This window comes from Copadichromis virginalis, linkage group LG13 (assembly GCF_057382275.1).
Source record: "Copadichromis virginalis isolate Kocher_CV1m ecotype Utaka linkage group LG13, C_Virginalis_male_GT1.1, whole genome shotgun sequence".
Taxonomy (NCBI): Eukaryota; Metazoa; Chordata; class Actinopteri; order Cichliformes; family Cichlidae; genus Copadichromis; species Copadichromis virginalis.
This window is the reverse complement of record NC_140630.1, coordinates 1378411-1401005: the sequence shown is the minus strand read 5'-3', so window position 1 is coordinate 1401005 and position 22595 is coordinate 1378411. Positions and strand designations below refer to the sequence as shown.

The 22595-nt window shown below is 43.7% G+C and overlaps 1 protein-coding gene across 1 annotated transcript; it reads right to left on the bottom strand.

The window, feature by feature from the left end:
* Positions 1-11604: 11604 nt before the first annotated feature.
* On the bottom strand, positions 11605-21821 carry fgf8a (fibroblast growth factor 8a). Its single transcript, XM_085476812.1, has 5 exons — positions 21219-21821; positions 21079-21115; positions 20173-20353; positions 18293-18399; positions 11605-12701 (listed from the first exon to the last, which is right to left on the bottom strand). The coding sequence occupies exons 1-5, from the start codon at positions 21248-21250 to the stop codon at positions 12435-12437; spliced, it is 624 nt and encodes a 207-aa protein (XP_085332938.1). The 5' UTR covers positions 21251-21821; the 3' UTR covers positions 11605-12434.
* Positions 21822-22595: the final 774 nt, after the last annotated feature.

Sequence of the window (22595 nt, the reverse complement as noted above, 5' to 3'; positions counted from 1 at the left end):
GTATCAGTGGAAGTAAACTCCACGTTACCCACTGATGCGCTCGCTGCTGTACGGGTGTTACATGGTAAAAAGTTTAATGTTTAAAATACAACACCTTAAGAATGGGGTGAATGATGCTTGTGTAAATGCGTTTTGAGAACTCGTTTTTTATCATAACAGCAGACATGTGTGAGCTTCAGTCATCTTCACTGTTCATCTGCAGTTACATTAAAACACTCCTCTGTGGGAGAGTTTTGGATGGAAGCTTTAGAAACTTTGTAGTTACTTTTTTATTTCACTATGTTCAGTTTCTCACGCAGGTGAATTCAGGTCCATAAATTAGAGGCCGATACATCTAAAGTATATGATACATAACTTCAGAGCAACACAAGGTTTGGTTTGAACGTCTTTACTGCTGTTCTCTCCTGGCCTGCAGACCCTGGGACAGTTTCGCCACTAAAACTGTCAAGGCTGTGTTATGGTCACATGACTACCAAAGCTTCATTGACCTTAGCTGTTTAGCATCAGTAGCATCAGTTTGTGCTCATTCACATTATTTTACAAGTTGCTCTTTGATCAGCTGAACTGTTTGTAATTAAAACATGCATCATAAAAATGTGTGTTCAAAGCTTTGCACTCTAAAGGATGAACCAAACACTACGCTGCCAAAAGATCATTTACGGCTGGCTTTCCAGCTGAACTATCATGGCTAAAAAAGAGAAGAGGTTGGGAGGAGGGATACATGGAGTGGAAAGGATGTATGGGGTTTGCAGTGGGGGTGTTTGAAGGGTGAGGGGGAGTCCTTTTCTTTTGATCTTTGATAGCAAAAGGGCGGAAAAGAGCGAGGGAGCTTTGCCAAAGCTGGCAAACACATTTAGCTGGTAATTGTTCAGATTATACTGACAATCTGTGTTAGAAATGCACAGACAAACAAAGGTTTACAGCTCCAGTTGGAAAAGTCAACAGGTCCTGTGTAAAGCCTGTACATAAGCAATAAAACTGCTGAGCTAGAGCGTTACTGTGATCAGCTGAGTGCGTTTCAGTTATCCACACTGGTCTAACTAACTTTTAGCAATTTAAAGCCATTTAAAACCTGCCATTTCTGAAGGAAATCCACCTTATTGCGTTTGTGCTCATTGCATAATACATATACATTACAGTATGAAACTAATCAGACTTCTTGAGTTGTCTGTAGTCACCTAATTACAGGAAATCAACATCTCACAGATGCATTTTTCAAATGAACTCATTTTTAAATTTGGACCATTACACGTTGTAATATTGTAAAACAGTTTACTCAGCAAATAGAGAGAAATCTCAGGAAACTGAGAGTGGCCTTTGGGACCGACAGCGTATCCTTGTTGAAAATAGGCTGACATGTTTAGGAAGTCTCCAGGGTGTCACTAACAGAGTCCTGAGAACTTTTTCAACGTATCTGTTTTTTATTTTTCAAATCCATTTTCCTGATTCTGTATTGGTTCACAGTTCAGACAGAGGCCTGTTTAAATATATTTATGTTACTCTGATTTGCTAAGCCATTAAAAATCAAGCTGCAGGAGGACGGGAACACACAGGTCGCCAGTGTCACAGGGCACAGAAAGACAGAAAACCCGGGCATGGTGGTTAGCACTGTGCCTCACAGAGTATGTAGCCAGCATCTGGCCAGGGCCTTTCTGTGTCAGGTATGCACACTCTCTCCACATCTGGGTGAGTACTCAAGTACTCCAGCTTCCTCCTAAAGACATGCAGTTCCTGTGGCTGAAGCATTCTCCAAATGCTTCAGCATTTAGTGAATTTTCACAATAAATAAGGGTGTCAAAAAAGAACTAGTTAAATGTTTTAAACAGAATAAAAATAGGATTTATTGCCCTACCACATTTCCAGTATCTCTAAATAGCCTTTTTAGTTGAAATTAGACTTGCAAGTTGCAACATTCTAGCCCAGAGAAAAAGGGCTGTTTCCTCACTGGGATAATCCTCGTCTTATTGAGTGTACTGGCTTGTGGCATTTGAGGCTGCTTAGAAGGACAGGATGACATTGCATGATCACCCCTGCTATTTTACAGCCTACATAGGGGAGATCGAGGCAGGGGTTAAACTGGTGCTCACACAAATTAAGAAAGTAGCTCTGTTTGTTTATTTAGGGTCATGGATGATGATCCATCCATCCATCCATTTTCTTCCACTTATCCAGTGCTGGATGGCGGGGGCAGCAGCCTAACTAGAGAAGACCAGACCTCCCTCTCCCCAGCCACCTCCTTCAGCCTGTTTAGGGGAACACCAAATGTTCCCAGGCCAGCAGAGAGATATAATCTCTCCAGCGTGTCCTGGGTCTGCCCCGGGGACTCCTCCCGGTCCGACATGCCTGGAACACCTCAGCCAGGAGGCGCCCGGGAGGCATCCAAGTCAGATGCCCGAGCCACCTCAGCTGGCTCCTTTCGCTGTGGAGGAGCAGCGACTCTACTCCCATCACTCGCCAACAAGACCCCGAGATACTCAAACTCCTCCACTCCAGGGCAGGAATTCCTCCCTGACCCGGAGTGGGCACTCCACCCTTTTCTGGTGGAGGACCATGGCCTCAGATTTGGAGGTGCTGATTTTCATTCCTGCTGCTTCACACTCGGCTGCGAACTGCTCCAGTGTGAGCTGGAGGCCATCGCCCGATGAAGCCAACAGAACCACATCATCTGCAACAAGCATGATGGGTGATGATGTCTCCATAAATCTTACCTGACGATATTACCCTATTTTTATGCATTAGTACTGCTTCACATTCAGTTTTCAATTCAGTTCAATTTTCTTTACATAGCACCAAATCACAACAATCAGATAACTCCCATAGGGCAACTATTTGGTGACAGTGGGAAGGAAAAACTCCCTTTTAACAGGACAAAACCTGCACCAGAACCAGGCTCAGAGAGGGGCGGGGCCATCTGCTGTGACCGGGTGGAGGTGAGGGGAGGATAAAAAGGATAAAAGACACACTGTGGAAGAGAGCCAGAGGTTATAACTAATGATTAAATGCTGAGTGGTGCATAAACACAGTGAGTGAATAAGGAACATAGTAGACTGCTGCAGCATAACTAAGGGAGGACTCAGGGTCACCTGGTCCTGCTCTGACTATAGCTTTGTAGGAAAAGGTCCGTTTTAAGCCCAGTGTTAAAAGTAGAGAGAGTGTCTGTCTCCTACTCTACTCTTAAATATCACGGGAACCACAAGTAAACCAGCAGAGAGCGAAGTACTTGACTTTATAAGTACTTGAAGACGTGACAGGTCATTGACACTGAATATATTGTTTTTTGCAAACTTAACTTTGATGGGGTGGTTAAAATATACATGTGGAGTTTTTAGCGGGGAGATCTAGTAATCTCTGTTAATATTTTTCCTGACTTTTCTCACCTGAAGTAGGTGTTTTAGTGAACAGGATACAGAAAAACATAAAGTGAGTGGGAAAGACAAAGAGCAGCAAAGAGCCTGGGGTCAGATTCAAAGCTGGGCCAGTGCACCTGTCCTTTGGTAACGGGGTCACCTGCTCAGCCCTGCAGACCCCAGGCAAACTTACAACTTTTATATTAAAGAGGATCGCGTCCTCTTTCAAGCAGGCCACACCACCAGAGGAAACATCTGATTTGAAACATGAAATTAATTCACGTGGATTTTTAACCATTTAAGAAATCAGCTGATTCATAGAAATGAACTGGCAGTTTTTGTATTTCTATATATTTTATTTTATCTTATTTTATTCCTGTCAGCCTGCCTCAGGGCAGCTGTGGCTACACCTGTAGCTGCCTCCACCAGTGTGTGAGTGTGAGAGTGGATGAACAGTGGAATTATAAAGCGCTGTATAAATGCAATCCATTATTATTATTATTATTATTTCATTTTTTGCTAGTGACAGGACAACAGTTTTTTTAAGTATTTTTTTTGTCAACAGGTGAAGTGACAAAGTAAACAAGATGTTATTGATATCTGAGGGCAGCCCTTTACTTTTCCCTCTTAGCTGTCACCAATCTCATAATATTCTCAGGCATTAAATGGAAACTGGACTGGACAAATCATATTTACCCACATTCTTACATATCAGTGCACAATTTAGAGTAACCAATAACCTAACATATAGTACATCTTTCGGAGGAAGCTGAAGTGCACAACCTGTTTTTCCCAGATGGTCTTACCTTCAGGGCGATCTCTTTATTACGCATTGTTGCTCCTCGTCTTCTGTCCTCCTGCTTACCCTCCAACAGTAACTGTCTTCTTGAAAACAAAGTAGTGCTCAACTTGTAATTACAAACCAGTGTTTTGAATGTGTGTGTTGGTTAGTTGATGGAGTTCACAAAAAACCTGCTTCCTGCTTCATCCTCAGATGCCACACATTCCCGGCCCTTCGTTCGTGCAACTCCGGAAGATATGGAGACGCAGCCTGCTCCAGCTGTCAGCCCGGGCCCCACAGAAGTGACGGGATTATGTTCTGTAAAGATTATAGTTACTTGGGAAAAGCGGGACATTTCATTGCAGCCTAACTGGTGTGGCCAAAAGAACCTGCTGCCTGCCAGGAACGATGCAGATACTGGTCAGTGGCTCATCACAAGCAGTGTTTCTTGGCTCACTCTCTGCGCTGTCATCTGTTGTTGTCATGATTCTTTTCTCCTGCAAACTCGGGTCGATTTGGGGGCGGAGCAGAATCTCCTCAGCACACAACTAAACATTCCTGCACAGACACACCCCATTCCCATCGCAGCCTCAGCTCTGAACAGACACATCCTCGTTACAATTACCTATCAGACTGTGCCAGCCATTAACAGTATGTGACTTCATATCTCCTCAGCTCCACTTGGTTACATGTGGCTCAATTCAGTTCAATTTTATTTATGTAGCGCCAAATCACAGCAACAGTTCCCTCAAGGGAGTTAAGTTAAAGACTCCACAATAGACATAAAAAACCATAGATCAAACATTAATTGGGCTTGTTAACATGTAATTTTCTGTTATATTGCAAGAGTACTGTTGCCCGCGGTGAGCTGTTGTTATTGTGTGTGAGTGGTAAAACATGTAAAGCGCTTGGAGTGAGACTACGACGTCGTGTCTTTTGAGTTTACATTGGTAGCAGAGGATGGTTTCCAATTATAAAGTACCACCAAAGCTTGATGAAGCCAGGCCATACGAGTGCTGGAAGAATGAAGTTAATATCTGGAGACGAGTTACGGAGCTGGATAAAAGAAGCCGGCACTCGCGGTGTCGCTGGGGCTCGAGCGGAGAGCCAGAGAAACGGCCATGGAGATCCCAGCGGGAGATCTGAACAAAGATGGCGGTATGGAAACACTACTGGACGCGGTGTTTCAGAGCGAAGAGAAAGACCGTATGACGCTTACTCGTGTTTTGACTCCATTGCAAAGGACCACAGCGTGTCCATGGCAGACTACATTATAGCCTTTGAACAGTGCTATAACCGGATGAAAAAGTACAACATGACGCTGCCCGACGCTGTTTTAGCATTTAAGCTTCTAGATGCAGCTTGTTTGATGAGAAAAGTCGACAGCGTGCACGGACTTAACGTTTGCGTCTATGAAGTCTGCACTGAAACGGGTTTTCGGAGGGAAAGTAGCCGGCGTTTTCAACTGAATCAAGATGCAGTTTTCCTTACAGAGCAAAAAGGTCCTAAATGCAAACGAAACAACGGTACTTCATCGCGGAGTGGACAGCGACAACCACTACATCACTATTTTTGTTGAATAGATTTTTTTGTACCTCAACTGGGTTCCAGAGGCAGTTTATAACTTTAGTGAGGATCGGGAGATTAATCAATTACGCTGCATTAATGACGTCTGCGGTCAGGTGCTCTCATGTTCGCTCTGTTTACGTAGCTTTGTTAGCTCGGTAATTTAGACCAGCGGTCCCCAACCCCCGGGCCATGCACCTGTACCGGTCTGTGAGTTGTTTAGTACCGAGGTTCAGGTGTGAAATTTATGGTTTACAGGGTTTTTTTTCTTCATTTTATTGTTAATATTTATTGTTTTTATCGTTACCTTGGTTTCCCTGTGTCTTTTCCCGTATGCTATGAATACATTTTATTTATTTATTTTTGGTGCCGGTACTCATTTTATTTTGTTGTATTTATCCGCGACACCTTAAAGGCCGGTCCATAAAAATATTGTCGGACATAAACCGGTCCGTGGCACACGATTAAGGCAAAACTCGGGCCACTCCTCTACTCTGAGCCCCTCCCGGATGGCCGAACTTCTCACCCTATCTCTAAGGGAGAGGCCAGCCACCCTTCGGAGGAAGCTCATTTCTGCCGCTTGTATCCGCGATCTCGTTCTTTCGGTCACTACCCACAGCTCGTGGCCATAGGTGAGGGTAGGGACGTAGATCGACCGGTAAATTGAGAGCTTCGCTTTTACACTCAGCTCCCTCTTCACCACGACGGACCGGTGCAGCGTCCGCATTACTGCAGCTGCAGCCCCAATCCGTCTGTCGATCTCCGGCTCCCTTCTCCCATCACTCGCGAACAAGACCCCGAGATACTTGAACTCCTCCACTTGGGGCAGGAACTCATCCCCGACCCGGAGTGGGCACTCCACCCTTTTCCGGCTGAGAACCATGGCCTCAGATTTGGAGGTGCTGATTCTCATTCCCGCTGCTTCAGACTCGGCTGTGAACCGTTCCAGTGCGAGCTGGAGGCCCTCACCCGATGAAGCCAACAGAACCACATCATCCACAAAAAGCAGAAATGAGATTCTGAGGCCACTGAAGTGAAAGCACTCCGGTGACAAAGGCCAGCCCTGGCGGAGCCCATCACCCACCAGGAACGAGTCCGATTTATTGCCGGCAATGCGAACCAAGCTCTTGCAAGGGTTGTATAGCGATTCACGGAGAGGACAAACAATGAGTAGTTATTCTACAAGAGATAGTCCGTGACTGTGACATTTGTCAGAGATATTGCAAAACCAAGCCGAGACCTGCTGTTGGTCTACCCCTGGCTTCTGAGTATAATGAGACAGTAGCGATGAATCTACATGAGCTGGAGCCCGACGTGTGGTACCTTCACATCATCGACCACTTCACACGCTTCAGTGCCGGCAGCATCGTAAAGACAAAGAAAGCTGCAGAGATCATCAACTTCTTCATTCACACCTGGATAAGTTTTCATGGTGCCCCCAGGCAGCTCTACACGGATAACGGCGGAGAGTTCGACAACACAGAGATTCTGGACATGGCTGAAAACCTCAACATTGAGGTAAAGACAACGGCGGGGTATAGTCCCTGGAGCAACGGACTACTGGAGAGACATAACATGACACTTACAGAAATCCTCCTGAAGGGAAAAAAGGAACGAGGATGTGACTGGCACACTGCGCTAGACTGGGCCCTTATGGCCAAAACAGTATGCTTAATATACATGGTTATAGTCCACATCAACTTGTGTTTGGCCAAAACCCCAACCTTCTTTCTGTGTTGATGGATAAGCCACCTGCCTTAGAGGGCTGAACATATATCAGCATTACATGGAAAGCATTTACTGAGGGAGAGTGTTCAGAGAGGATCAGGAGAGCACTACACAAGCAACTTAGGCCTAATTTTAAAACTTAGTAGCAGCCGCCATTGTTGGCAGCTTAAATTTGGCTGGGCCGCGCTATGAATTCTGGGATATGGTGGGCCATGAAGGACACACCCGACCCATCCTTCAAATTCGGGAAAATGAAGGACGCATTTGAAGGAGTCGACGAATTGGGACAGCCTTCGTCGCCTGGTAATCGGCCTTCAAATGCGGCCTCCAGAGGATGCAGCCGACGTTTTGGGACACAGTGGAAGTGAATCAGGCCTTTATGGTCAAATAGCTGCAGAGAAACCAGGCCTAAGGAAAAGCAACAAGCAGAGCAGATTTGTTTGGGCCAAGAAACACAAGGAACGGACATTAGACCAGTGGACATCTGTGCTTTGGTCTGACGAGTCCAAGTCTGAGATCTTTGGTTCCACCTGCTCGGTCTTTGTGTGACACAGAAAACTTTAACAATGGTCTCTACATGTACGGTTCCCACCGTGAAGCATGGAGGAGGAGGTTTGATGGTGTGGGCGGGCTTTGCTGGTGACACTGTTGGGGATTTAGTTAAAACTGAAGACAGACCTGACCAGCATGGCTACCACAGCATCCTGCATCCCAATGCTCCAAACGTGACTTGGAAAAAATGCACCACTTCTATTTTATTGGTGACTATGTGATGTCATTTGAACACAGTGCTAATTACGAAAAAAAAAGTATCTTTTCTTATTTAACACAACTTTCTAAATCACACATTTCTTGTATGACAAGAATAGCATTTAAAGTGTTTCAACATATTTATCTGTTTTGTTACGTTTGGCCGGAGGTGCTGTGATGTGTGCCTCTTGCAACAGAGGGCGCTGCAGCATCCCCAGCACCCATATTTCCCATGGCCTTGCAAAGGTGTCATGGGAGACAGTAAACTTTCTGACATGTATCGATGTACCATCCTGGAGGAGTTGGACTACCTGTGAAACCTCTGTAGAGTATGGCTTTATGCAGCTAGTGGTGACCTGACCATTGCCAAGTAAAATCAGTGGAAAAAAACAAACCGTCAGAAAAGATGAGGAGGAAAAAACTGTCAGTGGCCTTCCTGTTTGGGGGTTGTGTCATTGTTGCCCCTCCACTGTAACTGTTGTTAATGTCATTAACATCAAAACACCTGAAACTGATTAACAACCTCCAGTTACTTACTAGCTAAAGTCTCAAGTTTAATATGTCAGATCTTTACAAGATCTTTTGTCGTATGTCTCTCTGCTTTGCTTTTGCAGTATGATGTGGTTCTTTTTTTTTTTTTTTTTCTTTTTTGCCTGTCCCGTTTGGCTCTTTTGCATCAGAATTGTTGTCTAAAGGCAAAGAAAGATGCCCAACGGATTTACTTTACCAAATTGACCATCCCAGCCTTGCCATAATGGTCCATTTGATTCACCTTTTATTGTTTATTTTATTTTCACTTACTGAATACGGGACAGACTTGACTGGGGGAAAGAAGGGGAGAAAGAAAGAGGGAAAGAGAAACAGCTGAGAAGAGGGACGGGGGAGAAGGGCAAAAGACAAAAACCAACAGAACGGGCAGAGAAAAAAAATGCATATATCAATCACCTGGGTCACCTGCTGAGAAAGAAAAAAGAAAACAAGCAGAAGAGAACAAGAGTAATAGAATAAACAACATCACAATGATATATGGGAATATGACAGTAAATACTAAATATTAAACATTATTGTGCAGCACGTAAGATCAACAGAACACAGTGTGCTTTGAGGTAGGAGCCAAAAAGGGTGTAGTTTGTGGGTGTGATCACCCGTGTGTACACCTGTGAGCATGGACGCGCTTGTTTTTTTAAAAGGTTCCTTCATGTAATGATCTGCTAGAGGGTGTGGGGGGGCCACAGCCCCGTCCTCCAGGGCATGAAGCAGGTGTGGAGGAGATCAAAACTCCAGACATCCAGAGGCCCCCAGAACACAAGAGACCATGGAAGACCAACAGAGGGGCAGCTGCGCCACTGTCCCAGAAAGAGCTGAGGAGAGTCCCAGATGAGGGCTCACTCAGCAGCCGCGGAGCAGAAGCCAGGGGGGGTTGCAGTGACGCGCCCGTGAGCTCCGCCGGCAGCCAGCTGCGCCTGAGTGACCGAGCCCCAGGCCGAGAGGCCGGGGGCACCCCACCTCCGAAGTGGCCCGAGCGAGCCCCAGGCTCCAGGCCCCGATAAGCGGCCGCCAAGGAGTGAGCCGGTGTGTACCTGGACGCCCATCCCCGGACACAAAGAACCACCAACGCACCGATGTCTGAGGGAGTCCGCCACTGGTAGGGGAAGTGGTGGTGGGGGGAGATAGGCCTCCAAACCTTGGAGGGCCTGAGATGTCCCCAGAGAGGTGGTGCCTGACACCCAACCTGACATATAGACACAGACATACAGGCACACACAGACACAAACATCCATTCCCACCCTCATGCTCTCATATGCACTTACTCCACACTCAACCAACGTGGAGACAGACATAAAGAGACGCTGTACACACGATCACACTCCCCAAGCGTACTCTACAAACCGGGTCTAGGTGCCCCCGCCCCTGGAGGGGGGAACTGCACCCAGATGTGGTTCTTAATCTTTTGCTCCGTGAAAACATCATTATTGAGCTCTTCAGCCAAATACTGAGCCTCTGAAAATAATTTGAATAGAATCGTCAGTAATCCCTGCACAACAGTTTTGTTAAAGCTGTTGAATAAAAGCTGAAAATCTGCATGACTTAATATTACAATCTAACAAATCAATTACTTTGCGTGTGTGTGTGTGTGTGTGTGTGTGTGTGTGTGTGTGTGTGTGTGTGTGTGTGTGTTTGAGGGTGCAGGTGGGGCCCATTTTGAATATTTTTCATTACTTCTGTTTGTTATCAAGATTCTAAAATGTGCACTTCAACTGGTGGCAGCTCTGATCTTTACTCAAACCTTACGTTATTTATTTCTATTTATTGACTTTTTTGTCAAGTACTGATGGATACTTTTGTTGTGAGAAGACATTTTTTCATTGAAACTGTGCAAATCTGGAAAATACCACCCTATTTCAACTGAAATAAAGAGTTGTTTTTGTGGTTGCAATGCTGCTGCAGGGATAAAGACACGTACTAGAGATGCACAAATTAAGCTCACTAATTTATTCAAAACAGATTAAAAGGATGCTTAAGCATTAACGTGTTTGCAGGGACAGTCTGGCGGCACTACATGACCTTCATAAACTTGCTACTTAATGCAGAAAGGTGTAGGAAGGATGGCTCCGCCCTAGAAGGCTGAGGTGTAAATGAGCCCAACCATTTCACCTAAGAGTAATTAACAAAGACGTGGAAGACAGAGAGAAACAAAACCTCTCCACAGTTCTGCCAAACCATAACAGTATAATGTGGGGAGGCTAAGTGATATCCAGGGTGGGTGGGGGAGATGGGTGAAGAGAAACTGAATCTTTTTGGTTCTAGTTATTGAAAGTGAGCTGTCGTGGCTTACTCCTTCAACTCAACCAGGGCCATAAGTTTCCCAGTCCCCAAAAAACCTCCTCAAGCTCTTTCTCCTGTAAGATGTCTGGAAATGAATAAGAAAAGGAAATGAAATACACCTACAGACCAGCAGAATGAGCCAAACTGTGATGTTTACCCAACATGAGCAGCAATGTTACCCTCGCTACAGTAGAGTGTGTTACTTGGGTATGACTTATCGGTCTATTATTTGACTTATCTACGTGTTTTGCTTAAGGAAAATAAAATTGAATAAACATAGACAGGACGACTATGGGGATGTACAGAGCTTCTGTCATTTTGTATTCTAATAAGTGGAGGAAAGCACTGTGCAACATGCAAGCAGGTACAAAACAGAGGAGTTCTGCTTCCTGTGAAGGCAAATTGGTGTTATCCTCATCAACCAGTGAACTCTAATGCCATACGTACGGAGACATTGGAAGACACCACTCGCACACACTCTGCAATCGGTCAGCTTCATTACTCATTACAGTGTGTGGCTGTAGGGGGATGAGGCCAGTCAGCAACATGTCTGACTTTCCGAAGTTTCACAAATGGATCCCAAGCAAGCACGTACCAAACACGAGCTTCGGTATTCTAATGTGCATTTATTACACGTTTTAAATAAATAAATCATCCGTAAAATTATTTTACACATCCTCAAATAAAAATATATTTATATATGTATAAAAACAGACATTCAGCGAGCAACGAGAAGACAAAGGGTTAGGGGATGTGTCCGTGGATTACACTTACACTTCAATGCATTTTGTACACATCGAGACAAAACAGTCAGAACACAAGCCTGTGAATATCAAGTATAGCTGCCATGTTGTTCCATTCAATGCTAGTGAATGTCTGTTTGGTTGAACTGTGTGAGCGAGATAATGAGCAATCCCAGTCAGGACGCAGCGCCCAGCAAAAAGTGTGGACTGCAGTGTTACCAACAAATAATTCTGATTATAGTCCTTGTTGCCTCCTGTACACTACGAGACAGTTTGTGTGTCTGAATATAGCGTTCCCTGGCAGTGAGGTCAATCAGGGTCCTTCAAGTCTCCTTGAGCAGCAGGCAAGAGTCCAAGAAGTGACTCCACTGATAAAAACAACGAACAATAATCAACACAGGGCACTCTACTAAAACGATATCCTCAAAAAGTCAAACACTGAGTCATGAGGATTAAAAACAAACTTTTCTTTTCCTTTACTTTTTTACACAAGTCAGTACTAAAAATCCGGAGTACAAAAATATATGTTTTTTGTCTTTGTGTGGCTTTTTTTACTTTACAAAAAATAAACTACTCATCAAGGTATCATATTTATCAGTATAAAACTGTCTCCAGAGGTTTTTGGGGAGAGAAGAGAAATCCAGTCAGGTTCTCCTTTTTCTCTGACTTTTCCGTTTTATTCTCTGACGGGTATCACGTACGCTTAGTCCTTTGACTGAAAGGGTAGTGGATGAAGTCAAAAGGCCGGTGGTGGCTCGGATGGGTGGGCTGGTGCCCCTTTGGCAGCCTCTTCATGAAGTGGACTTCACGTTGGTGCTGGCGTGTCCGTGAGCCCTTCCGTGGACGCCCCCGACGAGTGAAAGCCATGTACCAGCCCTCATAACGGACGTTCTTCAGCGCCGTGTAGTTGTTCTCCAGAACGATTTCGGTGAAGATACAGTCACGGCCTTGTCCGTTTTTCTGCAAAATCACAAATGACAGAAAAAAGAGGATATTCACAAAAGATGTTAAAGATTTGCAGAATGAAAACCTTCCCCTCAAATGTGCAGCGTATGCTACAGTCATTACAAATCAAACAGAGGAAGATCACTATTCTCCCCCTTCAACAGACCTCCAGCAACCCTTGTGGGTCAGTTGCAGCAGCGCACACCTTCCTGTCATGAAGCCTTAATCAGACCCTAAGTGTCACTTTCATTCCAGGTTTGACTTCCTGTTGCATTTGTGGTTAAATTTAACAGCTCTGGTCAGCCAGAATAACAATCAGTAGATGCTTAAACACACATCACCCCCAGGTCTGCAGAGTTCAGTGAATCCCATTGAATTTAAGTTCCAGGTTACATCAGGTCTTTACGACAATAAAAGGCAGGCTATGAAAGATGGGTGACGTATGGATGAACGTGTGATGTCCAGTTGGTAACATCATAAAGTAAAAAAAGATGAGACAAAGTGTACAGTGTAGTTCTCTGAAACTGCACTAGCACGCAGTCCTGGCCTACTGTACAGAGTGTGTTAAAAATAGTCCTGGCACACTCCTGTACACACACTGAAAACACACACTTTCTGTCAATTCTTCAACACAAGCACACACACGCATATGCACGCACACATATACTGCGGGTGAGGTAGGTGGTGACTGGGCCGGTAGCTTGGGGCAGATGGTGTTCAAGGTAGGGTGCTGGGTGGGTGGAGCGTGTGTGTGTGTGGTAGGGTTACAGAAAGGCTGGCAGCTCTGTTTATTAGCCATCACAGTGAGAGAGGTCAGGCAGTCACCCACTAAGACACATCTCACATGACAACGTTAAATGCAGTATTGTGGAAGAGTCCTGAGCCAGCCTGCATTTCTTTATTTCTAACCCTTCCAAAGAGCCAGACTTTTGTAACTTTTAAAAGTGGTCCTTAGTAATAACTCTATGGGCTTTCCGAAGGTCTTCTTCAGTCATTTTCAGTCTGTCTGTTAGGCCACCTAACACTGACCTATGAATAATACGAGCATAAAAAAGGCTAAACCAGCGTTGTATCTACAAATAACGGCCAGCTTCAAAAAGAACCAGTTTTTCAGTTGTATCTTTAAGCATGTTGTTACTAGCAACCATTTACAAAAACACATAGTTTGTTTCCATGTCTTTTGTTGAATCTAAATGCCAAAGATAACAATTTAAGAACCATAAAGTAATAGTTGTGCACCAACAAGATGATTCCCAAAGAGCTATTAAGTGAAATGTTGGCATATCTCAGCATGGTGTGAAGAAATAGTTGAAGAAACTGGACAAGTGGAGGATAAAAGAAGAAGTGGCACATGTAAAAATATCTGCAAAACATGAGCAGATGAACGCCATGTCCTTCAGAATCAGGAAAAAAAAGAACCCAGATGTTCCTGTCTACTATACCGGCCACTGGGTTATGCGTATGTGCCCTGTGTGCTAGCGTCTTGCATCCTGTGGTTGTGTGCTGGATTGTCTCCGGGGTATCTGCACAGCCTGCTCCTGGGCTCTTGTCTGGTGAGTTAGGGTCCAGCGTCTATAGATCTTGTGCTTACAGTTCGTTCTTGTGCTGTTTTGATTCGTGCCTCTGTGCTGTCTTTCAGTCCAGCTTTCTTCAGCCATTAGTAGCATGTTTCGGTATCAGCCAGTAGTACGTGCCGTGCAGGGGCTCGTCCTTCTATGATGGTTCCTGTTCTTGCTTCTCTTCTTTCTCTGGTTTTTGCTGCCTGACATATTCACTAAGCACACGATCAGTTGTGGCCATCTTCCTGGTGTACTCATTGGTCTTTGTTGTTTTATCCTAGTGGTTTTGACACTCACTAGTCCTCGACCTCCTTCCTTCCACTTAATGTACAGCCTCAGGGTGATGGACTTGGGGAGAAACCCTCCTTGCATGGTAAGGAGCTTTCTTGTCTTAATGTCACAGGGTGCTATCGCTTCCTCTGACCAGCTTATTATTCCAGCAAAGTATCTGATGACCATCAGGGCATTGGTGCTGATTGCCCGGTTGTTGCTTTTCCAATTCAGCTGACTCATCAAGACAGAGCAGAGAAGACCAGTCGCTGCACCACCGAGATTTACTACAAGAAAGCCTTTGATTCAATCCCTGACACGGGGATCCTGGAATGGCTTGAACTGTACAAGACCAACAGGGCCCTAAGAACCTTCATCAGGAATTCAATGTGGTGAACAACACTACAGGCCAAGTTCAAGACAATTGCACAGGTCACCATCAAGTGCAGGATTTACAAAGGAGGAGCCCTGTCCCCACTGCTGTTCTGCATAGGCCTGTTCTGCCTCAGTGAGATCATTATGGATACTGACTATGGAATGGTGCAATCGTTAGCTGCCTTCTCTACATGAATGACATCAAGCTGTATGGATCAAACTAGGATCTACAGCAACAACATCGGAATGTCATTCGGATCGGAGAACAACAAGGAGAGGGAAGGTAATCAGAACTGAGTGGATTGCACTACCAGAAAGCATACACTGAGGACAGCTACAAGTAGCTGGGAATCCCACGGGGAAATGGAAACCATGAAGAGGAAAGCCACAACCACCAAAAACCTGCAGAGAGTCAGGCAAGTCCTGAGGAGTCAGCTGAATGGGAAGAAAACAATCTGGGCAATCAACACTGACTGCTGGTCATCAGATACCCTGCTGGGGTAATAAACTGGCCAAAGCAGGACAAAGAAGTTACTGACACCTCCCAAGACCCCAGAAAGAAGAGGAGTTAGAGGAGGAACCATCATGGAAGGACAGGCCCCTACACGGCATGTACCACCGCCAGATCTGTGTTCTAATCAGTCTACTAAAAACTCACTTTAATACATTTAGTTCAGTTTTAAAGTTTTGAAATCACTTCAGTCTCAACTTCACACCAGCTGGTGCAGGTGCAGCAGGAGGGGAGGAGTCAGAGAGAAACTCGGTTCGTAGAAGAGAACCTGCCCGCGAGCAGGTTACGTCGCAGCGTCTGTTACCCTGGTAAGTGACTCAGGGTTAAAGTTAACTCTCGTTCTGGAACTGAGAACCCAGAATTCCCCTCATCTCGGGTCGTTAGCTAAACCTGTTTCCTGGAATAGGACCAAAATGCTTTTGATACCCATCAGCAAGCTTCTAACATAATTCTGGTTGGATATTTGACCACTTTTCTTATCTGGCTGGTTTACTGGTATGAACCTGACTTTTAAGTATAGTCCACATGCCCATGTATAGCCCATGTTAATGTCAGCCTAGTTTATTTATTCCAAAACCAGTTTTTATGTGTGTTTGGGATCATTGTCCTGTTGGAATACCCAGCTGTGTCTGAGTTTCCAACATCTGTCGATATGATGTAAAGTTAAAGAATTAGGAGGTAATCCTCTTTCTCCTTTATTTCACCCATTTTGTGCCACGTACCAGTATCACTGGCAGTAAAACAGCCCCAGTGAATCCTGCTTCAAGTTAAGCTTGAAGGTGTTGTCACAGTCTCCGTCCATGGCAATGTAAAGCTGGTTTCATTATGGGCGGTGATGCTGGCATTGCAGCAGCTTTCACTTATGGCAGGCTTGAGTCCTGGTTGTTCCTGAATATCCTGGGCAAATTCTTTTCTATCTGAGGACAAAAGTTTGGGTTTCTCCTGGGACTTCCAGAAAGATGACACATCTAAATCACTAATTACATATAACTGCTTGAACAGATGATCATGGAATCTGCAACTGTTTAGAAATGGCTCCAAGAGACCCTCCCACTTTGTGCAAATCTTCACTGAGCTCCTTAGACACATTGTTACAAGCGTTGCTCTCAAGCAAGTTATTTTTATGTTGCAAAGAGAAACTACCAGCTGTAGTCAGTCCTGATCACTAATGTGATTTTAAAAGGCCTGGGCCTTGTCAAATTAAAAGACATAAGTGAGTGTGCATCTATATTTGAGTCCATACGATTACTTTTGGCCATGTGTGGATTGGAGAAAATCCCAAATAAATTCAAACCCAATTCTTGTTTTTTAAAATGATTGAAGGTGTGTTCTGTACATTCATTCCACTTTGGAAAATCAACAGTTCAAAGAAACTGTTAAAAGCAAATTTACCATAACATTTATAATAATTGTGTGTACACTTCCGGCCACACAGCGTATGTTTTGTCAAAACTGTGGGAGTGTATTCAGTCTGGACTATTTTCAGTGCCAGTGTCATTATAACTCTGTATTGACAATAAATTACCTGTAAAAATGCAATAATGATAATTTAACATTAATGTATATATTTAGATAATTCATTGTCTATGAAAAAAGCCTTTTGTAAAGCTTGGACATCTTATTTACTTTAAAATAAGTTTAGTCAGGATCACATAAAGTCAGCTTCAGTTATCAATGAGTCCATGAATTTCTTTTAACCAGTTTTTAAAAACATATTCATAGTTGTCCCACAGATTTATCTTTCTGTACAGCAACTTTAAAAAACTCCTCGTATTGATATCGACACGTCTCTGTGATTAAGCTTTCTGAGTAAACGTCGATAATTACTTTCCCACTATTACTAGACTTGATAAAGTGTTTGGTTCTGTGCTCGTCCTGTTGCATTAAATAATGTTGACCACTGTTTGATCAAAACTCAGATTATTAAACTTTTCCCTAAACCAACCAGTGGAACCAGCTCCCAGTTTGGACTGGGTTGACATCCCTACTTTTAAGAGTACACTTAAAGGTTTTCCTTTTGATGAAGCTCGCAGTCGGGGCTGGATGAGGTGATGCTGCAATGGGACTTGGCTGCTGGGGCTTCCCATGATGCAGTGTTTCTTTTTCACTCTTCATGTGTTTGGACACCACTACTGTATGTAATCATTAGTAATTAATTTTAAACCATGGGTCTCTTTCCCCTCACCCCCACAGGCAGCCTCGTTCTGCCTGTTTCTCTTTGTTACAGGAAACTTTCCTTCCTGCTTGCTCATGGGGTTGTTAGGGTTGTCTCTCTAATATTGTGGGATCTTTACTGTATAATATATGAATGTGAAATGAAATGGGATTGCACTGAACTTAATAAAATAATGTTATAGATTAGCTTGATTGATAGAATTAATCAATTAGTATTATTATTTTTTCTAATGCGCCATTAATTTTATGATTTTTTTTTTTTGACCAGGATAATAGTCACTCTGACATTTAGTGTGAGGAAGAAGCTGTTTCCAGGTTTAGTCTTTGTTTTGCTTTTAATGCGATTTATTCACAGAAAAAATAATGAAATAAAACGAGTAAATCAAAAATGACTGTTGCTGATGTTATTGATTAAAAGCATCACTAATATGGAATAATTTTCTTTAATGTGACAAACAAATGACTTGTTCTCTGACATGCTAGGCCATTTGGACCCTGGATACATGACCCTTTCAGTCATATGGTCAAAGTCTTATTCTTTTATATCAAAGAAATCTATTTTATTTCTCTGATCTCTGCAAATTTCTCTTGAGGTCTGCTTAAAGCAGTGGATGGAGCAGTATTTTCTTGAGCTGTACTGCTCCATCCATTATCATTTAGAATCAGCTAGTGAGTCGTTGGAGCATGAGCTGGCTGAAATCAGCTTTGAGCCTCACCTTGCCAATGAGCTTCCCTCTCTTGTTCATGCAGATGTATAGGTCAGTCTCAGCTCCCCTGATGCGCACTCGACTTCCAAAAGTATCTGTTTCCACAATGAGTTTAGCTACAGAGATCAGACAAAAGAGTTCAGTCAGCAACTACAACACAGAGATGGTTTCTGTGCCTTTTGTTAGACATTTTGCGTAAACATTAAATTCTGAATAAATGACTTTGCAGACTATGCAACCAGAAAAAATGAATCAAAAACACACACAAAAACGCTTGCATGTATTTCCAAGCATACACACTCTCATTCACAGGGAAGCCTATGGGACCATTCCTGGGGATTCATGCAAGTTGGAATTTTTGCAAAATGATAAAACCACGTGTCTCCTGAGCCTTTGAAACCTAAAGAGGCGATCCTGGCAGTCTCATTAAGACTCCCTTTTCAAATAATTCAGCACTGACCTCATGCATAGAGCGGCACATTTATCTCTATATCCTGAAAAGTACTGAAAGACATAGGAAATACAGGATTTTCATGTTTATGTTACTTTTTTACCCAAATACAAAAAATATTAGTAAATTCTCCTGTTGAAATAGTGCACCGTATTTCTATATCTCCTGGGTTTGCAGTGCATTCCTCTGACATTCACACACATATTATTTCAGAGCACCTTAAGACAACAGCAGATTGTCTATAACATTAAATAATCAATGTTTCAACAGTCACATTGTTTTAAATAGATTAACTATTGAGAAGCAACAGTTACAGCTGAGCTGAACGATGGGCAGAGAGAATGTAGAAAGCACACAGACTTCCCCTTTCTCACTTTCTCTTTCATTCAAAAATGTACTTCAGGTGATCCTAGTTCGGACACACACACACACACACACACACACACACACACACACACACACACACACACACACACACACACACACACACATTCTGCAGCAGCAACATTTTAGACTCCTGTACAGACAGTAGTAAGAAGGACACTAAACACTATTGATGCTTAAAGAATAAGTAGATTAGCTCCATGGAAGACTCGAAATAAAACAAAGAGTGTAAAGCTCGATGAGGCCCATTAGATTCTGAGGCAGGACAGAGAAGGGTTAAAGGTGGGGGCTGACATGGGAGCAAGAACTATGCAGGAAATGTTCAGGAGGCATAAGTAGGATGGCTTCTAATAGCTCTTCCAGATCTGCATGATCTCTAGAGGATCGCCTCCAGCACCATCCACAGCCAACTGGACAATTTTTCTAGGCCTCTTCCCCTCGAATAGTACAGACTGAATTCAGATAGAGTGCAAAGAGGCTACAAGTAAGTAACTCAATACTAAGTAAATAATACTTAGTATTGAGTAAAAAAAGAAGATAATGTTGATATCATTGCCTTTCTTGGGAAATTTAAGCATCTTCAGACAAGACAGAAACACACGGCTCCGGGATTAATGATTGAAACGAACTGACACATTTATAATGCACGTAATGTACTTGACGATGTTTAAAGGATCTTACTCTTTTAAAATAATTTCAGACATTTAAATACAAAAGGTGATTTTGCAACTATGTTAATGTTCTCTCTTAATTTCCATATAGTACAGTGGCCCACCTTTCACTGTTAACATGGTTGAATTACAGTGAGAAACAAAACCAAACAAACAATTGTGAAATATGTCAAATACTTCGGAAGCTTAAAAAAGAATGAACCAGGTTTCATTTGTAAGACTATAGTTTGATAAGCACAAATTATGGTAATGTTTAAAAGTAACTGAAATCTACCTAAATGAACGCAGATAAATCAGGTTCCGCGGCCTCTGCGCTGTGTGAAAGCGATTTTAGAGAGTTGTCGGTGCAGTTATTACAGCAGGAGTTACTGGATTTCTCTTACCGTGCGCATCTCCATCCTCGGCCATGGCGTTGATCTTCTTGTTGGGCAGGACCTGTACATGTTTGCCGCTGGTCCGGCTGTAAAGCTGGTAGATCCGGATCAACCTGCGGCTCGTGCGGTCCGTCACTTTGCTCTGTTCGCTTACATGCTGCGTGAAATTAGGCGGGGACTGATTGGTTACCTGTCAGAAATTAGACGGCATTACTTACTTATTTATTTAAAATTTACAAGGTCGGTCGCGCGGCTTCGGGTCGTTGACGGGACTGAAGCGCAGAGAGAAAACGCGTCCGTTTGTTTTTCTCACTTCTTTCTTTCTTTCTTTGGGTTTTTTGTTTGTTTGTGTTTTGGGGTGGTGGTGGGGGGTAACTGTAACAAGTTCCAGAAGAGCGGCTGCCAGATGAAATTAACAGGTTCCAAAAAGACGCACGGTGTGATAACAGGTTGTGCATACAGGAGAATGCGCGCCGCAATGCCCAGAAGAAGAAGAAAAAAAGACGTCGTATGATTGAAATAAAAGCTCCACTACTCATTCATCATGGTGTGAAATATTATGAAACTACTTTAACTTCGTTCTTAATGTGTTTTTCTTTCACTGCACTCTCTCTCCGTCGCGTTCCGCTGTGATGGAATGAGTGGAAGTAACGGAAACGTTGGATCTTTCAACCCCCAATCTGTGCCCGAGCATCTTGTGCCAGGGCCAATATGTTCATCAGCAACCTGTCAGCAGGCCGCGCGCCGTGGGAGCCATTCGATACTGCCGTATTACAACATGTTATGTTACCTTTCCCCCTCTCTTTATGATTGCTGCGCATCGCTCGCTTGGACTGACGGTTTTTAACCTAATTCTTATTTTTGCAACTAAAATAATTTGCAGTATTTTAAAGACAAATTGTAGTAATGACATACCTGCGCGTAGTAGAACAATGCAAATAAGTGCAGGAACCTGCAAAAGAAAGAATACCGTGCATTCAGTGACTTAATACGGGGCTGCGTGGAAAAACATTAATAGTGCGTAAAGAGTCGAGGTTAAGCAGGACAGCACTCACACACAGCTGAACCTGGATGGGATGGGTCGCATGTTGGATGAAGTCAATTTTTACTAGGATCCGTTAATAAGAGCACACAATCTACAAAATAAGCAACCAAGTCCAAAGATTTCAAAGGGATCCAGAAAACGGTCAGATGCGCTGACAGACAGGTTTAAAAAAGCACAAGGGACACATTCTTCATTACATCTGTGACCTTCGCCGACAAAATCTTGCTCAGTTGAAACGGCAGTTAGTGCTCATAATGTGTCACTAAGGTATAGCTGCCCGCGTCTGTCACAGAGCTACCCAAAGTGCACTTGGAGAAGAAAAGCTCTGCGATGAAGTTTCTTTCTTGTTTCTACGTACAGCCCGTCACTATATTCCTCCTGCTTTATAAATCCTCGTGGGTCCTCTACGGCCTTCAGGTGTGTTTGCAGAGTGAGCTTACTCGGTGTTGTTGCACTGGCTCGATGCTGCAGCTCCGCTCGGCTATGGCTGGACTACAGACAGGACTCTCCTCTCTCTGCTCTCATCCCGCAAAGCTCCCGTGTCAAGCCTCTCGCTCAGTGCTCACACACCCCCGGTAAAAATGGCAGACTGAGAACAAGCCCCCTTTTTCTACAGAACAAAAGCGACCCCCCACACCCCCAGCCCCACTCTTTCCTCCCTTGCCTTGATGCGAAACATCTCTTTACCTGAGTAGCGCTCCGGACTTTGTTGAGGAACAAAGAGGCGAGGAGGAGCCCTGGCTGCCCTAGGGACTGCATGAAAAATTAAAACCACCAAACAAATACAGTAAATTACAATAAGGCATCAGGGTGATGAACACTTTTCTGCGGGCTTTACCTGTTTGTCACAAAGGCGATTTGATGACCCCGCAGACGCTCGCGTTGATCAGTTCTGGGATGCAAACATTGAACAAACAAACCAAAACAAAAACACCCAAATACAAATACAAACAATTAAAAAAGAAAACAAAATCTGATAAAGACCACAGCCTCTCTTTCCTGCAACATTTAACTAGACTGCAGTGACTATCTGGCTTTTAAAGCCTTAATCTCATGGCAGAGGGAGACATTGGTTCATTAAGGCAAAGCAGACAGCAGCATGTGACCTTCGCACCTCACAGCCTCCCGAGTTATATTTAAGAAAGCCCTTAAAGACTTAAAATGGCCAGTGAGAACTTTATATTGCTTTGATGTGTGAGGCGGTTGGATGAGGAGGTGCGGGTTAATTAGATCAGGTGGAGTCATTCCTCTTTTTTTTAGATTATAAGTAATGTCCAGGTTTGCTCTGATGAGTTTTTGTTAAGAACACCCTTAAACCTCATTAGACCAAAGCCCCCCAGCCACTGAAAGAAGATGGTTTCAGTGAAGCATGTCATACAGACTGAAG

Excerpts from the sequence above, each read along its gene's own strand:
- fgf8a (XM_085476812.1), bottom strand. The coding sequence starts at position 21,250 with ATGCGACCCATCCCATCCAGGTTCAGCTGTGT. Across the intron at positions 20,354-21,078 it reads CATTGTTCTACTACGCGCAG|GTAACCAATCAGTCCCCGCC; the intron begins GTATGTCATTAC and ends AATTTCTGACAG. Across the intron at positions 18,400-20,172 it reads CGAGGATGGAGATGCGCACG|CTAAACTCATTGTGGAAACA; the intron begins GTAAGAGAAATC and ends TGATCTCTGTAG.